Source organism: Bos javanicus, chromosome 9 (genome assembly GCF_032452875.1).
Source record: "Bos javanicus breed banteng chromosome 9, ARS-OSU_banteng_1.0, whole genome shotgun sequence".
In the NCBI taxonomy this organism is placed as follows: Eukaryota; Metazoa; Chordata; class Mammalia; order Artiodactyla; family Bovidae; genus Bos; species Bos javanicus.
The window spans coordinates 76,950,926-76,977,515 of record NC_083876.1 but is presented as its reverse complement, the minus strand read 5'-3'; the positions used below and the strand labels follow the sequence as shown (position 1 = coordinate 76,977,515).

The 26,590-nt window shown below is 38.8% G+C and overlaps 1 protein-coding gene across 3 annotated transcripts in view; it reads left to right on the top strand.

Annotated features, from left to right (window-relative positions):
* The window catches only part of TXLNB (taxilin beta), a 56,464-nt gene that overhangs the window by 5,953 nt on the left and 23,921 nt on the right, over positions 1–26,590 (top strand). For all 3 annotated transcript variants that reach the window (XM_061428140.1, XM_061428141.1, XM_061428139.1), the window contains 4 exons: positions 8,004–8,095; positions 13,566–13,736; positions 22,912–23,106; positions 25,005–25,124. In XM_061428140.1, the coding sequence (XP_061284124.1) occupies positions 8,004–8,095; positions 13,566–13,736; positions 22,912–23,106; positions 25,005–25,124 (578 nt within the window). The remainder of the gene's footprint in view (positions 1–8,003; positions 8,096–13,565; positions 13,737–22,911; positions 23,107–25,004; positions 25,125–26,590) is intronic.

The following is a 26,590-nucleotide window of genomic DNA, read 5'->3' as shown; positions in this document are numbered from 1 at the left end:
GGCAACCCACTCCAGTATTCTTGCCTAAAAACTCCCATGGATGGAGGAGCCTGGTAGGGCTACAGTCCATGGGGTCACAAAGAGTCAGACATGATTGAGTGACTTCACACTTTCCTTTACCAAATAATCAAAAAAATTTAGAGAAAGAAGAAAATGTCACAACTAATTCTGTCATTATATATAAATTAACAAAGTTCAATTGAATGTGTTTATCAGGACCGATGTTTGTGATCAGAATGCCCACATGGGTGCACGCTAATTACATGTGTATAAGCCGCTGATACTTTCAAGCTGTTCCTCTGAAGACTGTTGGTATATTCTCTAAACACTGTACTATTTCAGCTACATTATGAGTTAAACAGTATTTTTAGGCTAATTTAAATATGTAACCACCTTTTTAAACATCATTTCAATTGCCTGCAAGTGGCTTCAACAAACTGCTTGGCTCTTTATCAATTAAATGACATTATTATGTCATTTAAACTATGGTCTAGACCAATGATTTCAAACTTAACTATGCATTGGAATCAAATACAGAATTTGTCAAAAATGCCATTCCTGAGCAAAGAGATTCAGAATCGGTAGGTCTGGATTGGGGCCAAGGCACTCTGGGTAATGTTGACACAAACAGATTGTGGAAGCAATGGTTTTATGCTTCAGAAAATGCTTCCTCTACCTTTCTGGAAAAAATATAAAGTCCCAGCTGTAGTCTTCTTTTAGAAACTATTCAGAACTTTTACAGACTTTGAGTATGTCATTCAATCCACATTTAAGACATATCCTTAGTCTTTGCTTACGTATTTGATCAAAGACCAATCTTTAATTATTGTATGTTTGTCAGATAACATTTGCTTTATTGATATTTTTGAGATACTGAAATGTTCTGAATCTCTAACCCAAATTTTTCCAAAGTATATGCTTAGGGATATTTGAAATTTCAGACCAAGATAGTTTCCCAACTGCCAGAATTCTCTGACCTTTAACATACACAACAGTGAAAATCTCCAAGAGTAATGGGCATAGTTTATAATATTTCCTAAATTTATTGGACCAAAAACATCCATCTTTCACAGAACACTGATTAATATCTGGGAAATGTCTCTACAATCCAAGTACCCAGGACTTGTTTTTCCTTTACAGGCTGCATATCCTCCCACTAGTAACACACTGTACACCAGAGCAGTTGAGGGAACACTAAAATCTCTTTAGTTGGTGGAGTCACTTTCTCCTTGGCACTGAACAAAATAAAAACAGATTCCCCACTAGACAGCACTATGACCTGTCCTGTTAACGTCTAAGTATGTCCCTTCCTCCCCTCACCCCATCCTCCAGCTCACAGGTGTCTTATTCATCTCTTCTCTATCAACACTATGTGAGTGGCACAAGTACCACATAGTAAGAAGCACAAAACAATGATAAATGTAATATCCCTTTTGATAATCAGGTTGATGACCGATTGAGTAGGGAATCATGGGTCTGAAGCATAAATCTGGGAGAAAAACAAAGCTGATCCACAGGTCTATTATGAGCTCAGAATTTATCTAGTCAATGTATCAATTTCTAGATAGGAAAATTAAAGCCTAGAGAGTTTTAAAGTCTGCCCCCAAAAGTTATTCAACTAATTGATGTGATTGTGCGATTAGTCATAAAGAAAGCAAAGTGCAGACCTAAAGTCACTAATGTTCAGGACCAAAGATAGACTAATTGGTATGTCGGTTGAGAAGCATTTAGCTGAGCTATAGTTCAGTTTAATGGGTTTCATCTTTCCAGTTACAGGGGAGTTTCAGTTCTACCTTCTGAGTAGCATCTTGACTAGGACACTGGCTTTCTAAAGTCTTTACAGCTATTGACTTACTCTGCCTTAGAACGGTCACCTTCCCAGGTGGTCTATTTTATAAGATTTTAGCTTGATTTCTAGTTTCACTCTGAGAAGGAAACAAACTGTAGCTTTGAAACAAATGCTAAATTTTCTGGAAGAAATGGTAGAAGACCAGAGGAATTTAGGGGAGAAAGGAATCCACAGAGACTGAAGGGTTCATGAACAGATGCATAGGGATGCTCAAACTTAGGTCAGATCCTGAAAAGAGAAGAGGGTTTAGAGGAGTAAGTGAAGTAAGGGAAAAATAATTGTTTGGGGTGAAATGATTAGTACTTTCTTCTGACCCAAGTTGGAAATTGATATATTTATTTCTTACTGCTTTTTCCAATTTTTTCTTTTTTATTGTAAAGTTTTGTTTTATTTTGTTTTCCCTGGAAAAATCTCATTATTCAGTTCAGTTCAGTTCAGTCACTCAGCTGTGTCCAAATCTTTGCAACCCCATGGATTGCAGAACGCCAGGCTTCCCTGTCCATCACCAACTCCCAGAGATTTCTCAAACTCATGTCCATTGAGTCAGTGATGCTATCCAATCATCTCATCCTCTGTCATCCCCATCTCCTCCTGCCTTCAACCTTTCCCAGCATCAGGGTCTTTTCCAATGAGTCAGTTCTTCCTATCAGGTGGCCAAACTATTGGAGCTTCAGCTTCAGCATCAATTCCTCCAATGAATATTTAGGACAGATTTCCTTTAGGATGGACTGGTTGTATCTCCTTGCAGTCCAAGGGACTCTCAAGAGTCTTCTCCAACACCACAGTTCAAAATCATAGCTCTTCAGTGCTCAGCTTTCTTTATGGTCCAACTCTCACATCGACACATAACTACTGGAAAAACCATAGCTTTGACTAGATGGACCTTTGTTGGCAGAGTAAGGCCTCTGCTTTTTAATATGCTATCTAGGTTGATCATAGCTTTTCGTCCAGGGAGCGAGCGTCTTTTAATTTCATGGCTGCAGTCACCATCTACAGTGATTTTGGAGCCCAAGAAAATAAAGTCTATCACTGTTTTCATTGTTTCCCCATCTATCTGCCATGAAGTGATGGGACTGGATGCCATGATCTTAGTTTTTTGAATGTTGAGGTTTTTTTTTTTTTTTTTAATATTTATTTTTATTTATTTGGCTGCACAGGGTCTTAGTTGTGGCATGTGGGATCTAGTTTCCCAACCAGGGATCAAAGCCAGGGCCCCAGCACTGAGAGCTCAGAGTCTTAGCCACTGGACCACCAGGGGAGTCCCGAATGCTAAGCTCTAAGCCAGCTTTTTCACTCTCCTCTTTCACTTTCATCAAAAGGGTCTTCAGTTCCTCTTCTCTTTCTGCCATAAGGGTGGTATCATCTGCATATCTGAGGTTATTGATATCTCTCCCAGCAATCTTGATTCCAACTTGGCTTCATCCAGCCCGACATTTTGCACACTCTGCATGTAAGTTAAATAAGGAGGGAGATAATATACAGCCTTGATGTAGTCCTTTCCTGATTTGGAACCAGTCTGTTGTGCCATGTCCAGTTCTAACTCTTGCTTCTTGACCTGCATACAGATTTCCCAAGAGGCAGATCAGGTGGTCTGGTACGTCCATCTCTTTAAGAATTTTCCACAGTTTCTTGTGATCCACGATCCACACAGTCAAAGGCTTTGGCATAGTCAATAAAGCAGAAGTAGATGTTTTTCTGGAACTCTCTTGCTTTTTCCATGATCCAACGGATGTTGGCAATTTGATCTCTGGTTCCTCTACCTTTTCTAAGTCCAGTTTGAACATCTGGAAGTTCACAGTTCATGTACTGTTGAAACCTGGCTTGGAGAATTTTGAGCATTACTTTGCTAGCGTGTGAGATGAGTACAATTGTGTGGTAGTTTGAACATTCTTTGGCATTGCCTTACTTTGGGATTGGAATGAAAACTGACCTTTTCCAGTCCTGTGGCCACTGCTGAGTTTTCCAAATTTTCTGCCATGTTGAGTGCAGCACTTTCATAGCATCATCTTTTAGGATTTGAAATAGGTCAACTGGAATTCCATCACCTCCACAAGCTTTGTTTGTAGTGATGCTTCCTAAGGCCCACTTGACTTTGCATTCCAGAATGTCTGGCTCTAGGTGAATGATCATACTGTCGTGATTATCTGGGTCACGAAGATCTTTTTGTATAGTTCTTCTATGTATTCATGTATGGATGTGAGAGTTGGACTGTGAAGAAGGCTGAGCATCGAAGAATTGATGCTTTTGAACTGTGGTGTTGGAGAAGACCCCTTGGATTGCAAGGAGATCCAATCAGTCCATTCTGAAGGAGACCAGCCCTGGGATATCTTTGGAGGGAATGATGCTAAAGCTGAACTCCAGTACTTTGGCCACCTCATGTGAAGAGTTGATTCATTGGAAAAGACTCTGATGCTGGGAGGGATTGGGGGCAGGAGGAGAAGGGGATGACAGAGGATGAGATGGCTAGATGGCATCACTGACTCGATGGACGTGAGTTTGATTGAACTCTGGGAGTTGGTGATGGACAGGGAGGCCTGGCGTGCTGCGATTCATGGGGTCACAAAGAGTCGGACACTACTGAGCGACTGATCTGATCTGATCTGATCTGTGTATTCTTGCCACGTCTTCTTAATATCTTCTGCTTCTGTTAAGTCCATACCGTTTCTTCCTTTACTGTGCCCATCTTTGAATGAAATGTTCCCTTGGTGTCTCTAATTTTCTTGAAGAGATCTCTAGCCCTTCCCATTCTGTTGTTTTCCTCTATTTGCACTGATCACTGAGGAAGACTTTCTTATCTCTTCTTGCTAATCTCATTATTAGGCTCAGTTTTTTTTCTTTTTAGGAAAGCTTTCTTTATAGTTATAGCTAAGAAACTGCTAGTAGTTTAAACACATAAAACTGATTTTTCTTCTTGTGTCTGACACTGTCACCTAATGACCCCATTTCCTAAAATTGTAATGACAGCCTTTCTTATGAGATGATTGGTCTAATCCCTCCTCCACACAATCGTACACAGCACTGTAGTCCAGCAAAAATTTAATGGACATGTAAAAACTAAGCTCTCTCATGTTACAAAGTTATGGATTATGTACATGTTTGTCTCCAATTTCTTGGATTTTTTTTTGTAGAAATCATTTTTGAAGGGTGGAATGATGCATCTGAATGTTCAACTTCTATACAAAATAATTTAGAAAGATGGTAACAATAACCCGGTGTACGAGACAGCAAAAGAGACACTGATGTATAGAACAGTCTTATGGACTCTGTGGGAGAGGGAGAGGGTGGGAAGATTTGGGAGAATGGCATTGAAACATGTAAAATATCATGTAAGAAACGAGTTGCCAGTCCAGGTTCGATGCACGATACTGGATGCTTGGGGCTAGTGCACTGGGACGACCCAGAGGGATGGTATGGGGAGGGAGGAGGGAGGTGGGTTCAGGATGGGGAACACATGTATACCTGTGGTGCATTCATTTTGATATTTGGCAAAACTAATACAATTATGTAAAGTTTAAAAATAAAATAAAATTAGAAAAAATAAAATAAAAAAAGAGAATATGAGAGCAGAAAAAGACCTCAGCAAGTGTGTCAATTTAAAAAAAAAAACAAAACAAAAAACTGTTCTCATTGTTAGAAAAACTAAAGGGAGAGAAGATACTGAACACAGAAAAAGAGATCCCCACTCACTGGCCTCACTCAAGTGTTTCTATTTTTCCCAAAAGAAACATGATATGGTTTTCTGGTTGATACTCACATTGAGAGCTATGCTAAGCATACATTAAAGGTCACAGGTGTCTTTCCTCCAGTTGATCACAAAGTTGTTTTCTGGACAGTGTTTATTTGATTTACAAGATATTCGTGTGCACAGGTTGGCTCTGTTTAGTTCCATTATTACCAAGATTCACTAAACACTTGCCATGGACCAAACACTATAAGAGGTTCCAGGCCAGACATGATCAACAGTACAGTCTCCTGCCTTTAATGGGTGATCCTCTAACCCAGGACAGCAGTCATCACATGAGCGCCTTCCACAAACTGAAGACCAGGGTGAAGGGATGGCCAGACCAACACAAGCCATCCCTGCTACTACAGAAATCTCTCAAAGCCAGGCCTGGTTGGGGTGGGACAGCAGAGTTTGTCAGTTTAAAGGTAATGTTATGCCATAGGCCATAATTGGGTTGCTGGTCGGGCACCACTCACCCCCGCCCTCTCCCCTGTCTCAGATCATGTCTCTAATCTGAACTGACTCACTGGGCAAAGATAGATGAAACCAGCTGTTAGGAATGAGGTCATTTTTTTCTTTTTTCAAAAGAAGCTTCTTTTTATTTCTCTAGGTTTCCCTGGCATCAAAATTCCACATGGGAGTGGAGTGATTTGGAACAAGTAGACAAACCCTGGATCCAAGCCTTGGCTCTGCCAGTGCTAATTACATAACTTTGGGCTTCTCTGGGCTTTCTATTCTTAATCTATAAAATTAACCAGTTGTCTGGGTGCTCTTTGAAGTTCCTTCTAAACCTAAAATTCTTTGATGCCATTAGAGTTACCAGATTTAGCAAGTGTGAAAATACAAGCCACCCAAGGAACATTAAATTTCAGAGACACCATTGTTTTTTAGTATAAGAGTGTCCCATGTCCTATATTTCACCTGGAAACCCTAATTCCATGATATATTTGCCTCTCCAAGATGAAAACAAAAATTCCAGCAAAGGAGAAACGCCTGTTCTTGTGGGAGAGGTTGTCAAAATTGTTAACATTCTCAAGCAGATTTATATCAGGAAATGTAGGCTCCACTGGGTGGCTTGACCTCTCTATTCAGATAGACAGGGCAGGTATAACAGGTAGGTGAGGATGGGGAAGCTGCCCCACCTTGACCCAACTGTTGGCAAAGACAGTGCAGTGGTACATGTGTGTGAGCCTCAGGGTCCAGCTCCTGCCTGCAACCCTCAACCCTGTGGATACTGAAAGATCTACAGGTATCCCTGTGGATACCAAAGATCCAGTCATCTCAGGAAGGCTATCTGGGAGGCTGAGCTCAAAAGACAAAAAGGAAAAACAATGGGGAAAGAAAAGAAAGAATCAAAGGCTCACTATCAAATAATCATAAACTGATGAGTTTTTAAACATAACACAAACTCCAACTGGGAACAGAAAATGAAACTGCCAACAGAGATTAAGGTCTAGGTGGGAGAAGGGAAGACCCGGGGAGGCTAAATTTGTAACCAAAGAGACACAAAAAGGCCTGGGGGAAAGTGTCTTGGGTCCATTTTCTCTATATATTGACTTTATTCTCTGATAGGAAATACGATCAGAGTCATTCCCACAAAAACTGCATGAAATGGGCTCACACACAGAAACAAGACAATTGGTTTCCGTCCCCAAAAAAGAAAGAGGCACTAAAGGAACAAAACCAAAAACATAGGCAGACTAAACTATCAAGTTTCTCTGCTTTGGGCTGGAATTTTTTTACAGCTCCAGGTATTAATGCCGGCTGCTTTATAGTAGTCAGATATAGGCTGGTTTGCTTCTTCTTCTTCTTTTTTTGTTTTTTAATAATTAACATGGGGAAATGGATGATTTACTCTTCCATAAAGTCTGTGGTTTTTTTAGTCTTCTGAATATTTTCAGATGTTCACAATTCCCTGGAATATTTAGAGTATAAGGGGAAGTAACTAAGAACGAATTCTTAGGATGGAAATTTAGGGACTACTCTTATAGTCAACATTTATTGAAAATCTACCATGAGCCTGACACTGTACCACACATTTTTATAAACTTCTCAATTAATCACTTATTTTGCAAAGTAGGTGTCATTCCTTTTCAAAGGGAAAAAAAAAATTTACATCTGCATCTCAGACAGGTTAAGTGACTTGCCCAAGGCTGGATAGCAAGCAGCTAACAGTAGATGTGGGTTCAATCCCTGGGTTGGGAAGATCCCATGAAGAAGGGCATAGCAACTCATTCTGCTATTCTTGCCTTAAGAACCCCATGGATAGAGGAGCCTTGGAAGTCTATAGTCCATAGGGTCACAAAGAGTCGGACATGACCAAAGCAACTTAGCACAAGTAGACCACCTGAGATTCCAGCCCTTATCATCTGACTTCAAGTTCAACTCTTAATTTTTAAAATGTCTTTATGGTTTTTGTTTTCTTTTAAGGCAAAGAAGCCAACCTGCTAATGCAAAATCTGAACAAGTTGCAAACTCCTGAGGAAAAGTTTGATTTTTTATTCAAGAAATATGCTGAATTGGTAAGTTCATTGATTAGCCCTTTTGCCAGAAAGATTTAAGCTCTGGTTAGAGCTGAGAATTATAGACTATAGCTGGTTACCTCAGGCAAGTCAAAATCAGACTTCACAAAGGCAGAGTTTTTAAAAAGGAAAGAAAGAAACAGAAAAACTGAGGAATAAAAGCAAAAGGAAGAAAGAGAACAGAGTTGGAATCACTCCACCTTCAATTATGTGCATAATTTGAGAGATGGAACAGCAAATTAGAGATAATTAAAAGTTGTGAAAATTTAAAAGTTCTTTTTGGCTTTTCAATGAAACAGAAGTACACTAGAAATAAAAAGTAAACTTTCAACTGGTTCTTAAGCACAGGTTTTTTAAGGGAATAGTCTTCTCAAATAAGGCAGAGGTTGACTTAATTCCACCCCTCAGTTTGTGAAACATTCTCATTTATTCCTGATGAATGCATCCATTCATTCATTCATTTATTCTCCATGATCTACATTCTTCTCCTGTCCCACACAATAGCAAAGCACTTGACATGGATTTTGTTTCCAGTTATATATCCTCCACATGCAGTCTCCCTCTCAACAAATTAGGGCCCGTGGCAGGAAGAGAAGCCACTCCCAGACTTCAGAGAACTTGTGAAGTAGATGGTCTCCTCACCAGTACTCTTACAATAGTCCACTTGGAAGAAAGAAAAGGGCTCAGCAAAGCCAGCACCACTAGTTTCAGTGAGGCCTCGCAAAAACTGACTAAAGGAGTTGCACCTGAGGTCCATGCACCAGCCCTGAGGTGTAGAAGACCCACTGTGGAGATGTGGCGTCCTCTCAAGTGAGGCTGGGCAATACGCCACCTCATTCTCATTTCTTCTTCTTTTCCTCATTTTTTTTCACTTACTTATTTCTTTCAGAGAAGCAGTGACAGCCCCCTACCCAACAAAACAGTTCCTCCTGGCAGTAGGTCAGACTGCCCCTGAAGGCAGATTTACCTCATATCAAAAAAGCTTAAGAGTCAGGGCCTCTCACTTGCATAGGCACCTGTGAAGCCCTGAAGATGATTCTTTTTTTTTAATCTTCTTTTTTTAAAGAAGGTCTCCAAAACTGAGACCCACAAACCACTCAGGTCACTGGTTGCATCTTATCCCTGTTGATGAAGTAGAGTTTATGAGTGGCTTGTTTACCTTCTTTTTCACTCTGATTTTAGTCCTGTGATCCCTGTGTAGTCTTTGCTTTCTCCCTTGTACATTCATGTACACCATTATGCTGAATTGTCATACAACAGACCCAGAGAAGGGGCTTTCCAGGTGGCGCTACTGGTAAAGAACCCATCTGCCAATGCAGGAGACATAAGAGACTCAGGTTCAATCCTTGGGTCAGCAAGGTCCTCTTGAACAGGGCACACCAATCCACTCCAGTATTCTTGCCTGGAGAATCCAATGGACAGAAGAGCTTGGCAGGCTACAGTCCATAGGGTCACAAAGAGTCAGACACAACTGAAGAGACTTAGCACAGCACATCACAGCACAGCCTCAAAGAAATTCTGAAACCCTGAATGACTAGTGACTGTTTAACTCTGCCAACAATGCTTTTAAATTATTTTTAATCACATAAACCACATCACAATGATATAAGGAAAATGCTGAATACATAAGTAAAGATATCTCTAATCCTACAGTCTAAAACATGAACACTGACTTAACTGTCTTCCTTTTCAGTTCTACTATACAAAGATACCTTTTGCATAGCTACCATCATTAGGTGCATAGAATTTAATACCTTTTTTTGGCTCATGTGACAATCATTTTCACATGTGTTCTTCATAATTATATTTTGTCAAAGCTATGAAATTTTCCATTAATTGACTTTATTCTACTGGTTCTCTAGTTTGGGGACATTTATATTCTTTCCACTGTTTGTTTTACCAAATATTGGTGCAGTGAACATCATCATGCATGAGATTTGTTTCTTCTCTTTTATGATCCCAGGGAAAAGTTCCAGAATTGGGATTACTAAATCAAGCAGTATAAATGTTTTTAATGGCCATATTGTTTTCCAAAAGAATGGTATAAATTTCTAAAGCAAGTATTAGTGTATCAATTTTATTGCAACTTGTTTAATATTGCCTGTTAACCACTCATGAACAATTTCAGCGCCATAAAACAGTCAAAAATAATATTTTTCCCCCAAATCTGACCCCATCCTCACTGGTCCGTCCTTGCTCTTTTCAATAATTACTACATTGATTTCCCTTTAATTTACCCTTCAATTTACTTATTCACACCAAGGCCTTTCATATTTAGTTTCTAGTACCATGTCCCATGCTTAGATGAACTGGGCATCTTCCAGACTACTAGTCTTTATGTTGCTGTAGCCCCACAGCAGTACATCAGAAAAGAATCACTTATCCAGTCTGCCTAAGATCTTTCTTATGAGCCAGGGCTGTTCACCCTGGTCTCCAAGAATTCCCAAACCCACTCACCCTACTAGTCAAGCAGTCAATCCCACAGAGGTTATTTTTTCCAGAAATTCTACTCAGCTCAGTCTTACTATACTTTGGCATTTGTATCATATCCCATAATAAACTTTTAAACTAAAAAGATCATTCTAGAAAAAATAAATAGGAGAAAATTGACCTCAAAACCCTATTATATATCCTTTTCAGAAAGTAAAAATTATGAAGAATTTCAACCTTTTACTTGGAGACTAAAAGCTATTTCCCTACTCACTGATTCAGAAATTAATATAGAGAGTGTCTGGAATTTAAGTGTTAACATAGAATAAATTATTAAATTCAAAAGCTGTGAATCACATTGCTACTCAAGTTCACTCACCCTTACAGATTCTAAATCCTGTAATATCAACAACTGTATTTTATTAATAAATAAGAATAAGTTCATAAATAAATAAGGACACCTCATGACTAAATTAAGAAATGACCTGGAAGAAATATTTTTGCAAATTTCCTCAATTTATAAGTAGTTACAACATCACAAACTACTTGGCATTAATTTTACTTTTTTAATTTAATAATAAAAAGAAAGAGAACAAGAGAAACTGCAGATAAAAATCCTATATGCCTGTTAGAACTGGACAGAAGGCATACATCTAAACGTATCACTAAATCACAGAGCCAGCATTTGACTGAAGTTGACTCCGTTATAATGTTTGCTTTCATCCATTAAGAAACACCATATGCAATCACATAAACTTGAAGTAGTTGAACAAAATTAGTCACACTCTAAAAAAAATTGTCAGAAAGTTAAGGGGTTTTAGTTAGAGCAAAGCAAGATAGACCTAGCTATATGTCAAATGTGTATGATCCTTCAGTAAAACTAGAACATTTAAATGTTCAGTGAGCAAGCACAAATCATCTCTTCCAACTTACGAAACATAAGCAAAGTATCCTTCTCCTGATGCTCAGATAAATCCACACAGGGCAGTGTTCCCCCAAAGAGGGAAAGTCTTGCCAACCATGGGACAACATGCAGTGTCTCTGGAGATATTTTGGATATCACAGTTGGGGATGCTACTGGTCTCTAGTGGGTAGGGGTCATCTGCTAAATAGCCTACAATGCACAGGACGACCCCCACAACAAAGAACTATCACCAAATGTCGATGGTGCTAAGGCTGAGAAACCCTGACAAATTGTTTAATCTTCCAAAGGAAAAGTCTAAACCAAAATGGCAATAGCAGTAATAACAACATATAAATTTCAAGAAAGGACAACAGTTCATTTAAAGTCCACACACAAGGACAAGAAGTTTCATCCATATCTAATAACTATGGTGCAAAATGAAGTTAGCATGATAAATATATAATAAAATATCATTGATTTTCCAATTGAACCTCAAGAAAGATACCAATTTCAATTAATATTTATAGTAATATGGATAATATGGACCTAGCTTTTCCTGATGCTAACACTCACTAATAAGTAAAAACATACATAAGTATGAAGATAGAATATCATGAATGAATATCCCCAGCTTAATCTGGCAAAGGTTTATCATGGACATTTCAGTGTAATGGGAGGGAGGGAGGGAGGAAAGAATTAAAATAAGATGTGAACTGAAGAAAATGTGACAATCCTGTTCATCTAGCTCAGAAAGAACTAATGCTTTTTCAAGATAAGAAATTAAGATAACAAACTAAGACACATATCAGGGCTTACAGTGTGTGTACCCATTTGTATCTGGCTCTGAGAGGCACCAAGGGACCTGCAGTCCAAAGAACCCATGAGCTTCCAGGCCTTTTCCTCCTCATTAGCCAACAAGATAATTATCACAGCGAGTGCCCACCTGGCTTACACACCATTCAGATTCTAAGGGAACTCAGTCCAGTGGAGGAAACAGCTCTGAAAAAAAGGCTCCAGCTTGCTCCTGGTCACACTGTCAGATCCCAGTCCTACTCCTAGTATGCCGTCTCTGGAGGCTTAATTTATATCAACAAATATTTATGGGATTCTAGTTGGAATGGGGGAGGCTGAACCCACATTCCCCCATTCCAACTAGAATTCCATAAATATTTGTTGCCAAATTTACCAAACAAAAATAAAGAATGCCCAGTTACCTTTGCATTTCAAGTAAACCAAGAGCAAATGGCAATACTTTGAATTACTTTTACTAAAAACTTGTTCTCTATTTATTTGAAATTGAAATTCAGCTGGGTGTCCTACATTTTATCTGGCAACCCCTAGCTCAGAACTTTAGCATCATGAGACAGAAAGTCCAGGGGTCCACTGGTTTCATTTTCCATGTTGCCCTCGATACTTTAGCTGTGGCTGCTGTGAGAGGAGGCCCCACCTGTGCTCAGGAGAAACAAGTGTCATGATTCATTCACCATAAGCATGGAGGCTGTGGGGGATGGGCAGAGAGCAAGGCTTGTTACAGACACTTCCCTTGTGTGCTGTTGAGTTGTGCAGTGGCTATTTCGGAAACTTTGGTGACAGATCATCAGTCCTTAAATAGTCAAGGAGTACATGCTGCTCTCCCCCTTTCTCATAATCCACACGCTTCACCTTCTGTTTACTAGCTGCTTTTCGCTTTCCTACTTATTAAAATAGTTGCTAAAGCTTGTTTTGAGAAAGAATTGTGAAAATTTAAATGTAAACCAAGCAGACACACCACTGACCATTTTCCTAAGGTAAGGCATTATTGTGAATTCTGAAACATGCCTTTCTATACTGACTGACTTCATTAGACTCACAAAAGATAAAATTGTTTCTAGACCACTGAAAAGAAGATCAAAGTAAAAGAGATCAAGAATAATAATGATAAAGGAAAAACCTATAAATGTTATGCTTTTAAATCATATCTACAAATATTGCCATGGTAACACGCGTGAAGTTCGTTTGACTCCAGAGGGGGCAGTGATGATAGCAACAAACTTTCCAAACAACCAGAGGGTGGTCTTTAGGCATTTCCTCTTCTGCTCCTATCAACTCAACAGAGATTCCTGCCCTTTTTTTTCACATGTGCACCCCCACATCTAGCTGGATGAACATCGCACTGAGCAAAGGAAGTTAAAACTCCTACAAAAGAAACAGGCACAGATCCAAAAAGAAAAGGACCAGCTACAAGGTGAACACAGCAGAGCTATCCTTGCGAGAAGCAAACTGGAGAGTCTGTGCCGGGAGCTGCAGAGACACAACAAGACACTGAAGGTATGTGTCACCAAGGCCCCAAATAACACACTTTCTTGCACACTTTGTAGGCACAGGCTTCTGCCATTCGTGCTGTGAGTTTTAGAATCAGAGAGATTTGGGTTCAAATATTAGCCCTGACACTTGCTCACTTGTGACCTGCAATAAATTATTTTACCACCCAAGCCTGTTATCTCATCCATAAAATGGGGATTATACCAATGTCACTGTGTGGTCAGGAAAAAATTAAATGAGACCACATATGTAAGGTGCTGATGTAGTACTCAATGAATAGTAGAACTTTGGTAAAATGTGTGTTATTCCTCTTTATGTTGAGTTTGTTCTGTTTTGTTTTTTAAGGTAGGCCTTAGTTCTACTCTTTAACATACAAATTTATAAAAATTCAACATTTTTTGACTAAAAATGAAATCTGCGTGACATGAAACAAATTGACACAAAGCTAACTGACAGAAAAAGGGAAGACTGAGAGCTAAAATGTCAACAGTCATCTGAAAAAAGAAGTTACTCGAAAAAACGCTGAAGCTCTCTAAGCTTAATTATTCAATCTAAAAATAATAGACTGATCACTTCAGTCAGTTTGCATGGGCTTCATTAATCACAGCGAAAGCCTGTAGCAAAGTAATGTCTCTGCTTTTGAATATGCTATCTAGGTTGGTCATAACTTTCCAAGGAGTAAGCGTCTTTTAATTTCATGGCTGCAGTCACCATCTGCAGTCATTTTGGAGCCCAGAAAAATAAAGTCTGACACTGTTTCCACTGTTTCCCCATCTATTTCCCATGAAGTGATGGGACCAGATGCCATGATCTTAGTTTTCTGAATGTTGAGCTTTAAGCCAACTTTTTCACTCTCCACTTTCACTTTCATCACAAGGCTTTTTAGTTCCTCTTCACTTTCTGCCATAAGGGTGGTGTCACCTAGATAGCATATTCAAAAGCAGAGACATACTTTGTCAACAAAGGTTCGTCTAGTCAAGGCTTTGGTTTTTCCTGTGGTCATGTATGGATGTGAGAGTTGGACTGTGAAGAAGGCTGAGCACCGAAGAATTGATGCTTTTGAACTGTGGTGTTGGAGAAGACTCTTGAGGGTCCCTTGGACTGCAAGGAGATCCAACCAGTCCATTCTGAAGGAGATCAGCCCTGGGATTTCTTTGGAAGGAATGATGCTAAAGCTGAAACTCCAGGACTTTGGCCACCTCATGCGAAGAGTGGACTCATTGGAAAAGACTCTGATGCTGGGAGGGATTGGGGGCAAGAGGAGAAGGGGACGACAGAGGATGAGATGGCTGGATGGCATCACTGACTCGATGGACATGAGTCTCAGTGAACTCCAGGAGTTGGTGATGGACAGGGAGGCCTGGCGTGCTGCGATTCATGGGATTGCAAAGAGTTGGACATGACTGAGCGACTGATCTGATCTGATCTGAAGCCTGTAGCAGTGTGGTTAATTTGATTACACGCAGACACTAGCTCCATTCAATGAAGCAAGATGCAGAGTTCTCCAACACAGTACTGCATGCAGCCACAATCCCCTTTCCAGCTGAAGATGCTAAAGCTTTTGACAAACAAGAATTAGACAACAATATTCCTGTGATATAGTTATTATTACCTGTGTTTAAAAGGAGATACTTTAAGAAACAGAGAGATTAATATCATTGCTGAGTTTGTACAATGGAATTAGGAAGAAAAATAGAACTGGATAATGGCTCCTCACATTCCAAAATTGGGGGCTTTTTGAAGTAGAAAAAGAAAATTATTCATTTTGATATCAGTTTTCAGAGGTGCGGTCTCCCTGCCTCTAGTCTTGCTTTCTCCAATCCATCTGCCACAATGATCTTTCTAAAATGCCAATCTAGCCATCTTCCTGTGTAAACATTTCAGTGGCTCTTCATTATCCTTAGTGTGGTGTATGAGGTCCTACATGGCCCTTGATTACCTCTCTGACTTTAGCTCTTACCATCTCCACTGCTTTCTCTGCTTTGGTCACTAAAAGCTTAGGTCACTAAAATTTCAAACAATTCTTGACATAGTCTGTTAATCTCTCACATGTTTTTAATTGGAGGATAATTGCTTTACAATGTTGTGTTGGTTTCTGCCATACAACATCATGAATCACTCATAACTCATCACAGCCTCATCATGATAAAGGGGCTTGCTTAACTCAATGAAGCTATGAGCCATGACATGCAGGGCCACCCAAGATGGACAGGTCACAGTGGAGAGTTCTGACAAAACCAACTCAGTGGACATGAATTTGAGCAAACTCTAGGAGATAGTGAAGGACAGGGAAGCCTGATGTGCTACAGTCCGTGGGGTTGCAAAGAGTTGGACATGACTTAGGAACTGAACACACACACACACACACACACACACACACACACACACACATATCCCCTCCTTCTTGAGCCTCTTCCCACCCCCACAGTCAGTTTTTGATATTTGGGAAATGAAATGCTAGGGTGATGAACTTTAACTCTCAAATTATGAGTTGTAAAAGATGGACTTCTGGCATCTCTTTAATCATTGCTCTGGGACCATCAAAACCCAGGTTAGATGGGAATGGGGGCATTATCCTCAACTTCAGATATGTAATCAAGTAATAGCACTCTGTACCTACATAAACCTCCCAGCTTTCAGGAGTGTTGTAGCATAAGGAGATAAAAGTTAAATCTCCTTTGATGATGTGGATGGAATGATGTGCTGTAGTTTCTTTGGATAGCATTCAAAGACAGAACGACGGAAGTGGCAGGAGACCCTGTACATATATCTGCACACCCTCAGTAATGACTTCCAGTTGTGGACAATGGAATTAAGTAGCATCACTATGCCAGGACTTGTGCTGAGTGCTTTACATATGTTATTTTATCCAATCTTCACAAAAACCATGAGTTAGTATCTCCATTTTATTGAAGGAACTGAGACTGAGCAATCAAAATCAGTTGTCTAAGGTCATGAATATTTTGTCAAAATCAGAACTCAAATTCAAAACATTTTCTGATTTCCCTCCTGATTGTTTCTTTGATCCATGGGTTATTTAGAAACATTGTTTAATTTTTATGGCCCCTTTATATGGTCTATCTTGATGAACATACTAAATGCACTTGGAAAGAATGTCTGTTTTTCAGAAGTTACGTGTAATGCTATATAAGTAATAATTAACTCTAGAGTATTTATGTCTTTACTGAATTTTTGACTTGTTCCTCTATCAATTGCTGAGGGATGGGTATAAAAAGTCTCCAACTATAATTGTGAAATTGCCTACTTCTTTCAATTATGTCAATTTTTGATTCATGTATTAATATTTTGAAGCATTAGTACAACATGTGTATACTATTGTTATTTCTAAGTCTCCTTGATAAAGTGACTTTTACCAATATGAATGTCTACATTATCTGATATCAATCTAACCACTGTAGCTTTCTTACTCATTGCTTGCAATGAGTAATCTTTTTCCATCCACTTATTTTCAACCTGGGTTTTTCTATGTTTTTCTATTTAAAATGCATCTCTTATAGTTGGGCCTTCTTTCTTTTCATTCTTACAATATCTGCCACTTAACTGGAGTAACTTCTGTTGTTGTTGTTTAGTTGCTAAATCATATCTGACTCTTTTGTAACCTTACGGACTATAGTCCACCAGGGTCCTCTGTCCATGGGATTTCCCAGGCAAGAATACTGGAGTGGGTTGCCAGTCCCTACTCCAGGGGATCTTCCTGACCCAGGGATGGAATCTGGGACTCCTGCATTGGCAGGTGGATTCTTTATCACTGAGCCACCAGGGAAGCCCCTTAACTGGAGTAGTAGTCCATTCAGTTCAATTCAGTTCAGTCGCTCAGTCATGTCCGACTCTTTGCGACCTCATGAATCGCAGCACGCCAGGCCTCCCTGTCCATCACCAACTCCTGGAGTTCACTCAGACTCACGTCCATCGAGTCAGTGATGCCATCCAGCCATCTCATCCTCTGTCGTCCCCTTCTCCTCCTGCCCTCAATCCCTCCCAGCATCAGAGTCTTTTCCAATGAGTCAACTCTTTGCATGAGGTGGCCAAAGTCCTGGAGTTTCAGCTTTAGCATCATTCCTTCCAAAGAAATCCCAGGGCTGATCTCCTTCAGAATGGACTGGTTGGATCTCCTTGCAGTCCAAGGGACCCTCAAGAGTCTTCTCCAACACCACAGTTCAAAAGCATCAATTCTTCGGCACTCAGCCTTCTTCACAATCCAACTCTCACATCCATACATGACCACAGGAAAAACCATAGCCTTGACTAGACGGACCTTTGTTGGCAAAGTAATGTCTCTGCTTTTCAATAGACTATCTAGGTTGGTCATAACTTTCCTTCCAAGGAGTAAGCGTCTTTTAATTTCATGGCTGCAGTCACCATCTGCAGTGATTTTGGAGCCCAAAATGTTTACCCATCTATTTCCCATGAAGTGATGGGACCGGATGCCATGATCTTCGTTTTCTGAATGTTGAGCTTTAAGCCAACTTTTTCACTCTCCTCTTTCACTTTCATCAAGAGGCTTTTTAGTTACTCTTCACTTTCTGCCATAAGGGTGGTGTCATCTGCATATCTGAGGTTATTGATATTTCTCCCAGCAATCTTGATTTCAGCTTGTGCTTCTTCCAGTCCAGCGTTTCTCATGATGTACTCTGCATATAAGTTAAATAAGCAGGGTGATAATATACAGCCTTGATGTACTCCTTTTCCTATTTGGAACCATTAACATAATGTAATTATTGGAGTGGTTGGATATGTCTTCCATTTTATTATTTATTTACTATTTGTCACATCTGTTTTTTCTTCCTCTGCTTTTATCCTGCCTTATCTGTATTACTGGAAACTTAAAAAATTTTTTATCTCATCTCTTGGATTTTTAATTATATCTCTTTCCATTTTTAGTGGTTGTTCTATGATTGCTATAGATATTCTTAACTTGTCACAGTCTACCTGGAGTTAAAACTGTATCACTTCATATAACATGTAGAAACATTACAAATAGAAGGTCCCTTTATTGCTCCCTATCTTTATATAATTTATAAAACTCCTGAGGCAATGCTATAATTTTTACTTTAAACAATTTCATATAGTCCTTTAAAAATTCAAGCAAAACTGTCTTTTCTCAAACCCAGATTTTACCATTTCTGATGCTTTTTATTTCTTCTGAAGCTTTACATTTCTGTTTGGTGTCACTCCCTTCAGCCTGAAGAACTTCTTTAGTATTTCTTATAGTATAGGTCAATTCTCTTATTTGCTTTTTATCTTTAAAATGTCTTTATTTTGCTTTATGATCTAAGGTTATACTCACTGGATAAATAATTCTGGCTTGACAAGAATTTTTTTCCTTTTCTTTCTCTTACTCAGTCTTTTATAGATTCTGTATTCTGGCCTCCACAATTTCTGATGAAAATCAACAATAATTTGAATTATTGTTCTCCTGGTGTGATATGTCATTTATCTCTGACTACTTTTAAGAATTTTCTATGGATTTTTGGCTTTTGGAATTTTGTTTTATGCCCAAGTGTGGCTTTCTTCATATTTATCCTACTTAGGATTTGTTGAGCTTCTTATACCTGTATTCCTGATAGCTCAGTTGGTAAAGAATCTGCCTGCAATGCAAGAGACCCCAGTTCAATTCCTGGGTTGGGAAGATCCACTGGAGAAGGGATAGGCTACCCACTCCAGTATTCTGGCCTCGAGAATTCCATAGACTGTATAGTTCATGGGGTCACAAAGAGTCAGACGTGACTGAGCAACTTTCACTTCATATCTGTAATTTATGTCTTTTACCAAATTTCAGGAAGTTTCAGTCATTATTTCTTTAAATATTTTTTTTGCTGCCCCATTCTCTCTCTCTCCCCCATTCCCCTTCTAAGATTTTAACTCCACGTGGGTTAGATCTTTTGATATTGTCCCACGGGTCCTTGAGTCTCACTTCATGTACTTCATCAATCTTTTTTCTCCTTGATCTTTAGATATTTCACACTGACCTATCTTCATATTCACTGACTCTGTCCTCTGTTATCTCTATTCTGCTGTGTAAGCCCACCCAGTGGTTTTTACATTTCATATTTTGTAAGTTTTAACTCTAAAATTTCCACTTTGTTCTTTCTTATAGATTATTTTTCTCCTGACAGCTCCTGTCTTTTTATTGAGATATTTTCCTTTTTATCAATGAACATAGTATTTTGAGCCTCAAATTATACCAAAAGACCCACCTTGTAAGAAATTAGTGTCTTAGGCAATATAATTTTAGTAAAGAAATAAGCAGGGTTTGTTATCAGAATATCACTGAATTTTAATGTGGAAAAGACTATAGGATCCAAGCTATTCATATGTCTGCATGTAAATAAATGAAATCTGTTGACTCATTATAAACATTTACAGAATACCTATGGATTGTGTGCCAGGCACAGCACTGGTTTTAAGAGGCACAGTGATTTCTGAAAAGTTGTTTTCTTAGTTATTTCAGATTTTGTCCCTCAATCTTCTTTTTGCATTATTAATTTTCACTTTGAATTTTGTGTATGATAAAGAAAATTCTACCTCAGACACTGCCCAAATGATTGTGTTTTATTTATTAGTAGAATCAAATTTTATGATTTCAGTAGACTTATTTTTCTCTCATTGAAAAACAGTGTAATGTACAATGCAAGATGCCATTCTATGGGCCAGGATTGGGTGCTATTATGGTTTGACATGTGTTAAATGCCATGTTAACAGCTATACCCTCTTTTTCTAGCCAGTGGAAGTGAAAAACTCAGACTTGCTGGGTAGCATGGGATGGTCCCTTCATTTACTCATTCATTCATGGATGGAATAGTTATAAATGCAATTAATATCCAAATCATGGACTATAATTCTAACTAGGAGATTGTTGACTTCTAAGTTAATCAGGAACAATAAGGACAGAATCACTATCATATGTATATTCAACAACTCTTTAACAGATGGCTGTAATCATTTTTAGTGAAATATATATAGTAAGTGTTAGCATTCAAAGTTCAAGGAAATAACATCTCTGATATTTAATTTCTCCAGATTAGGAAGTGTAGATTTCTTCTAAATTTCTTTCTAAGAAATTTCCTAAGACATATACCTCAGAAAGAGAAGAAGCACTAAAGAGCCTCTTGATGAAAGTCAAAGAGGAGAGTGAAAAAGTTGGCTTAAAACCCAACATTCAAAAAACTAAGATCATGGCGTCCGGTCCCATGACTTATAGCAAATAGATGGGAAAACAATGGAAATAGTGACAGATTTTATTTTCTTGGGCTCCAAAATCACCACAGATGGTGACTGCAGCCATGAAATCAAAAGACATTTGCTTCTTGGAAGAAAAGCTATGACAAACCTAGGCAGCATATTAAAAAGCAGACACATTACTTTGTCAACAAAGGTCTGTCTAGTCAAAGCTATGGTTTTTCCAGTAATCATGAATGGACGTGAGAGTGGACCATAAAGAAAGCTGAGCACCGAAGAATTGATGCTTTTGAACTGTGGTGTTGGAGAAGACTCTTGAGAGTCCCCTGGACTTCAAGGAGATCAAACCAGTCAATCCTAAAGGAAATCAGTCCTGAATATTCATTGGAGGGACTGATGCTGAAGCTGAAGCCCAATACTTTGGCCACCTGATATGAAGAGCTGACTCATTTGAAAAGACCCGGATGCTGGGAAAGATTGAGGGCAAGAGGAGAAGGGGACAACAAAGATGAGATGGTTGGATGGCATCACTGACTCGACGGATGTGAGTTTGAGCAAGCTCCAAGAGTTGGAGATGGACAGGGAAGCCTGGCATGCTGCAGTCCATGGGATCTTAAAGAGTTGGACACGACTGTGCAACTGAACTGAACTGAAGAAATTTCCATTCAATAAATGTTTATACCATGAACAAATTGTGATTCCGATACCAGGAGTCAGAGTTAGAAAATATATCAATATTGTAGAAGAAAGGGGATATCTAATGATAAATTAAAATATTTCCAGAGCATGTATTTCCAGCATCAGCTTTTATTTTGATCACATTATTCTACTATCATAATAAAGACTTGCACAATTACTTGTTTCAATCAGTATTTCTTTTTAAAAATCCTGTTACATAATTTGATCATGATAGGCAACTAAATGCAGTATAATTTTACTTGCCAACAATGAAGAAAGCTTTCATAATAAAATTAATCAGAACTAAAGGGATCCTAAAATGTCTGTATCACTTGTCAGCAGAGTCTCTATCTTTGGTGTATGTAGAAGATTAAACCCTTTTATTCTAAAAGAATGACAGGAATAAGCACAAAGCAAATAATTCTCAATATAGATACGGGGGAAATTTGGGTACATTGTAAGTAGTTAGCAATGAAAGGGGAATTTTGATTTAGGAGAAAAGAGAACAGAAATGATATAAAAGTTAATTTTCAATTCTTCAATGTTAACAAAGTGGAAGAGGGGGAAATTAGATGTTTCATTTTAGAGTTAAGGAAGATTTGAAACGTCATATTGCTTTCAGATTTAAAATTTACACTGAATATTTCAATTACTCTGTGTGACTCATGGGATGATTGTTCCTTCAAAAAATACCCAGCATATTTTCTAAAATTTTTTGATACTTTTGAATTGCTGTAATTAATATATGGCTATCTTAGTTTTCTTTTCAAAAGCTTTTGGATGACATTTATTTTTAATAAGAAAAAATATATATTGTAATCACTTATAGTTACAAAACTTGGGGAATACAATGCCATCATTTTTACAGAGGAACATAAGATCTGCTGTTCCTCTTTCTGTACCAAACTAAGGGAACACGTGATCTACCCCATCAATCAGTAAGACTGAGTATCCTTTTTCCTAGGCTACAACCAAGAGATAGAACCTTCAGGCTGCATGTCTGTTAGGAAACACTGCAGTTTATTTACTCAGCAGAGGACCTGTTGACTTTAAAACAAGTTTATTTATCACCAGCTATCAAATTCAAGGCCCTTGCTGCACCTGCTCTGAGTGACCGTGTACTCACAGTTGAAACCTTTGCTCAAACATTTATGTTGGGGCTGAGCAATGTTACCTCTAGGGAACTGAGGAAATACATCCTACTTAGCCTGCACACTATTCTCCCTTTATCGACCAAACTCTGAGTTCTGTAAACCTACGGACTTATAAACCAGCATAACGAGAGCGTGCATTCTCTCTACAGGAGGAAACCCTTCAGCGGGCACGTGAGGAAGAAGAGAAAAGGAAGGAGATCACAAGTCATTTCCAGAACACCCTGACGGATATCCAGGCCCAGATTGAGCAGCAGAGTGAGCGAAACATGAAGCTCTGTCAGGAGAACACAGAGCTCGCAGAGAAACTAAAAAGCATCATTGATCAGTATGAGCTCAGAGAGGAGGTGAGAACCACATCAGACAATTTACAAATACTGCATATAGATCTGGGTCTGGTTTGTGAAGGTTGGGAGGTCGGTTAATAACAAAGTTATGATCAGCCTTCTCAACTGATTAATATTTAGGTTTGGACTTCTTTTACTAGCCAAAATAAAAACAAATGATATTACAAAATACCTGGCTGAAAGTCACAGAGGATTTCTTCAAAACTAGAATCACTGCAAAGCAGAGGCAATAAACAAGGGGTACAACATGAATGGATTTATCCTTGAAAATAAAATATAATATTTCTCAGCCTTTTTTAAACTCTCTCTACAGAACCAAGAAATACTTCATGCATGGCCTCTTAAGAATTAGCATGTCATCGAAATTAAAAGTCTGCATTGTATATACTGCACAAATAATAATATATGTACTATTATATAGTATATATATAATATACTATATATTACTATACATATACTATATTACTAATATATATACTATTATATAGTATATATATAATAATTATAGTAATAATGGTATTGTTATTTATACTTAGTTTGTGCCAAGCAATGTGCTAAGTATTATACTTTACATACAGTATGTCATTTAACTGTCTCAACAATCTTATGTACTAGATAATAACATATTATCCACATTTTATAGATGTGAAGCAGAAGCTACAAGATTAAATCATGTATCCACAATCACAAAAGCCAAAAGAGTTTGTTATCAATAGTTTACCTTGGGGGACTATAAAGATCTTTCATTATCCCAAGATTATACTTTAATATTTAATATGTTTTGAAGATTCCAGATGCCCCCCTCTGGATTTTGATATGTCATATCCCTTTTCCCATCTCACTTAAAATTTTAAATCTCTGCCTTAAAATGTAATATAACATAGTCAAAGGAGCTCTGCTGGCAACATGCTAAGCTTTAATCAAGAAAAAAAAAAAAACTGATATAGCAGTTCGGTAAATCAAGAAACTTCTCGCAGTAGGCCATAATTCCATGCTACCATTTTATCTTGTCACAAAGATCAATCCTGCTCCAAAGTGGAGGTTCAAGAAAAAAAGGGGAAAGAGCTAAAAAAAAAAAAAAAAGAAAAAAAAAGGTGCCCATACTCTGCAGAGAGATCACGTATGGGAATGACCTGGTAGACCAGCTGTATATTCCTAGGACTGGTTCTGGGTAAGGCCCAAAGATATAATTCCATATGTACTCTTGCCAGTGGGACCCCCTAATGACCAAGAAATTCTCCACCCTGAGGTGGAGTTGGAAGCTTCATTTTACCAAGGTAGTCAACAGGTCAAAAGGTGTGGAGGAGGCAGTAGCACATTTGCATATCAATTCATCTGCAAACCTGAGCCTTGCTTGCCCACCACAGCAACAGAGTTCATGTCAGGGGGCTCCTGCCTCAGTCCCAGACAAAGAGCCACAGGCTGTTACCTCAAGGCTTCCCCACACCCTTGAGGCAAGCATGCAGAGAATTCACCATGATAAACTGAATTCATATTGTGATTAAATGTGATTTTATATTCACAGAAAGAGCCAGAATACCAAGTGATATTGCTACAGCCCTTGTAATATACATCACTGTCTCTGGAGCCTAGAGTAATAAGTAGTGCCACATCTAATAGTTGGCACATTTAGAAAACTACTGTTGGGACCTTTTGGCGTTGCATTGCTGGACTCTGGCACCTCCACCTTTCATAGCCACTTTCATGTAGTGCAAAATGCAGGAGACTCCACCAATTTATGACTTTTGTATAAAAGCATAAGTGATGCCAATGGCTTTATTCCCCCTCTTTTTAACTCTTAAAACCTAGAGAACGCATGTTTATATCAATATTACTTTTTTATACACGTTTGTCAGCACAGTAACTCAACTTGATATGTGCACTTTATTTTTCCTCAGCACCTCGACAAAATATTTAAACACAGAGAACTGCAGCAGAAGCTAGTGGATGCTAAACTTGAGCAGGCACAAGAAATGATGAAGGAAGCAGAGGAGCGACACAAACGCGAAAAGGAATATGTATTTATCTTATGCATCTATGTGCTTGTCTGGTCTGCCTTGGGGTCAGAGAACCCCTGAGAATGTTTTTGGTAATGGTCATAGAGCACTAGACTGATGGAGGAAGAGCCTAAGCTTCCCTGGAGAATGACACTGGCCGGCCCAGGAGGAAACACTGTACCTATCACTGTAACACTGTATCATGCATCCATTCACCAAACCTTTGGCAGGCACCGTTCATGAGCTATGCTCCATTCTAGGTGCTGGCGTGTAGTGGTGAACAAGATGGAGAAGTCCACATCCCAGCATGGAGACTAGAGTCTAACTTGGAAGAAAAAGGCAATAAATAAGCAAGCAAACAAAGAAGGATAATTTCAGATAATAAGTGCTACTAGGGAAATAATGAAGAATCTCAAAGGGGCAGAAAGAGGAGGCCTCCTTTAGACTGGGTGACTTGGTGGGCCTCCTGGAGCGGAGGATGCTTGAGTTGCTCCCTTCCTGATGATCAGGGAGTCAGAGACGAGGGCCCCAGCAGCAGTGTCTGTAGCAGAGACAAAGGTCCTAATGCTGGAACCAGCTTGACATCCTCCAGAAATAGGAGGTCAGGGTAGCAAGAGTAGGTGCCCCAATGGGAGAAAATTTCAAAATGAAACTGTAGAGGTAAGCAAGGGGCAAACTGTATTGCTTGACATATAGTTTGAATTTTATTCTAAATATAATGGGAAAGTACTGGGTAGTTTTAGCAAAGGAAGTGACAGGATCTGCTTTGCATCTGTAAAAAGTGACTTTGGCTGATAGGTAGAAAGTGAACTAGAGAAGGGCAAGACAGCTAGGCAGCAATCTGGGCAAGATCTGATGATGGCTTTGACTGGGGAAGTGGCAGTGGAGAAGAAGAGCTGGACATGGATAAAAGTTAAGTTTTTAACATAAAACCAACAAGCCATGCTTTGAACTGGAAGATGGTGACAGTGAAGAAACAGAAGAATCAAGGATGACTCCTGAGTTTTGGTTTAAGAAACCAAGTGGTATCTTTTACTGATATCTTATTAACCCTAAACACTCCAAAACAGATGAGAGAATTGAGGCCCATAAAAGGATATGTGACTTGCTTAAGGTCACACACTGCTAAGTGACCGGGGTATGCTGGCCACATCTCCAGTACATCTGTCCCCAGATCCCAAGCTCTGTGATAGTACATCACACTCAGAGGTGTGTTTCAGAGGCATGAGTTAAAGCATGTATCTGCTGCTGGGGAGAGACAACCAACCAGTCATTCAGATTTGGCCATTTAACAACTGATCACAAGCTTTGCATTTACCTAAAATCAGACTGGAATCACTTCAGTTTGTCAGAATAGTAATTTTTTTTAAACTTTGGTTTTCAAACATGACAACAAAAGAATGGATTTTGGAAAATATAACCTGGTGGGCACTGCATAATTACAATCAAATCTCCATGTGCTCTTAAAGATTAATTTATTAAATCCA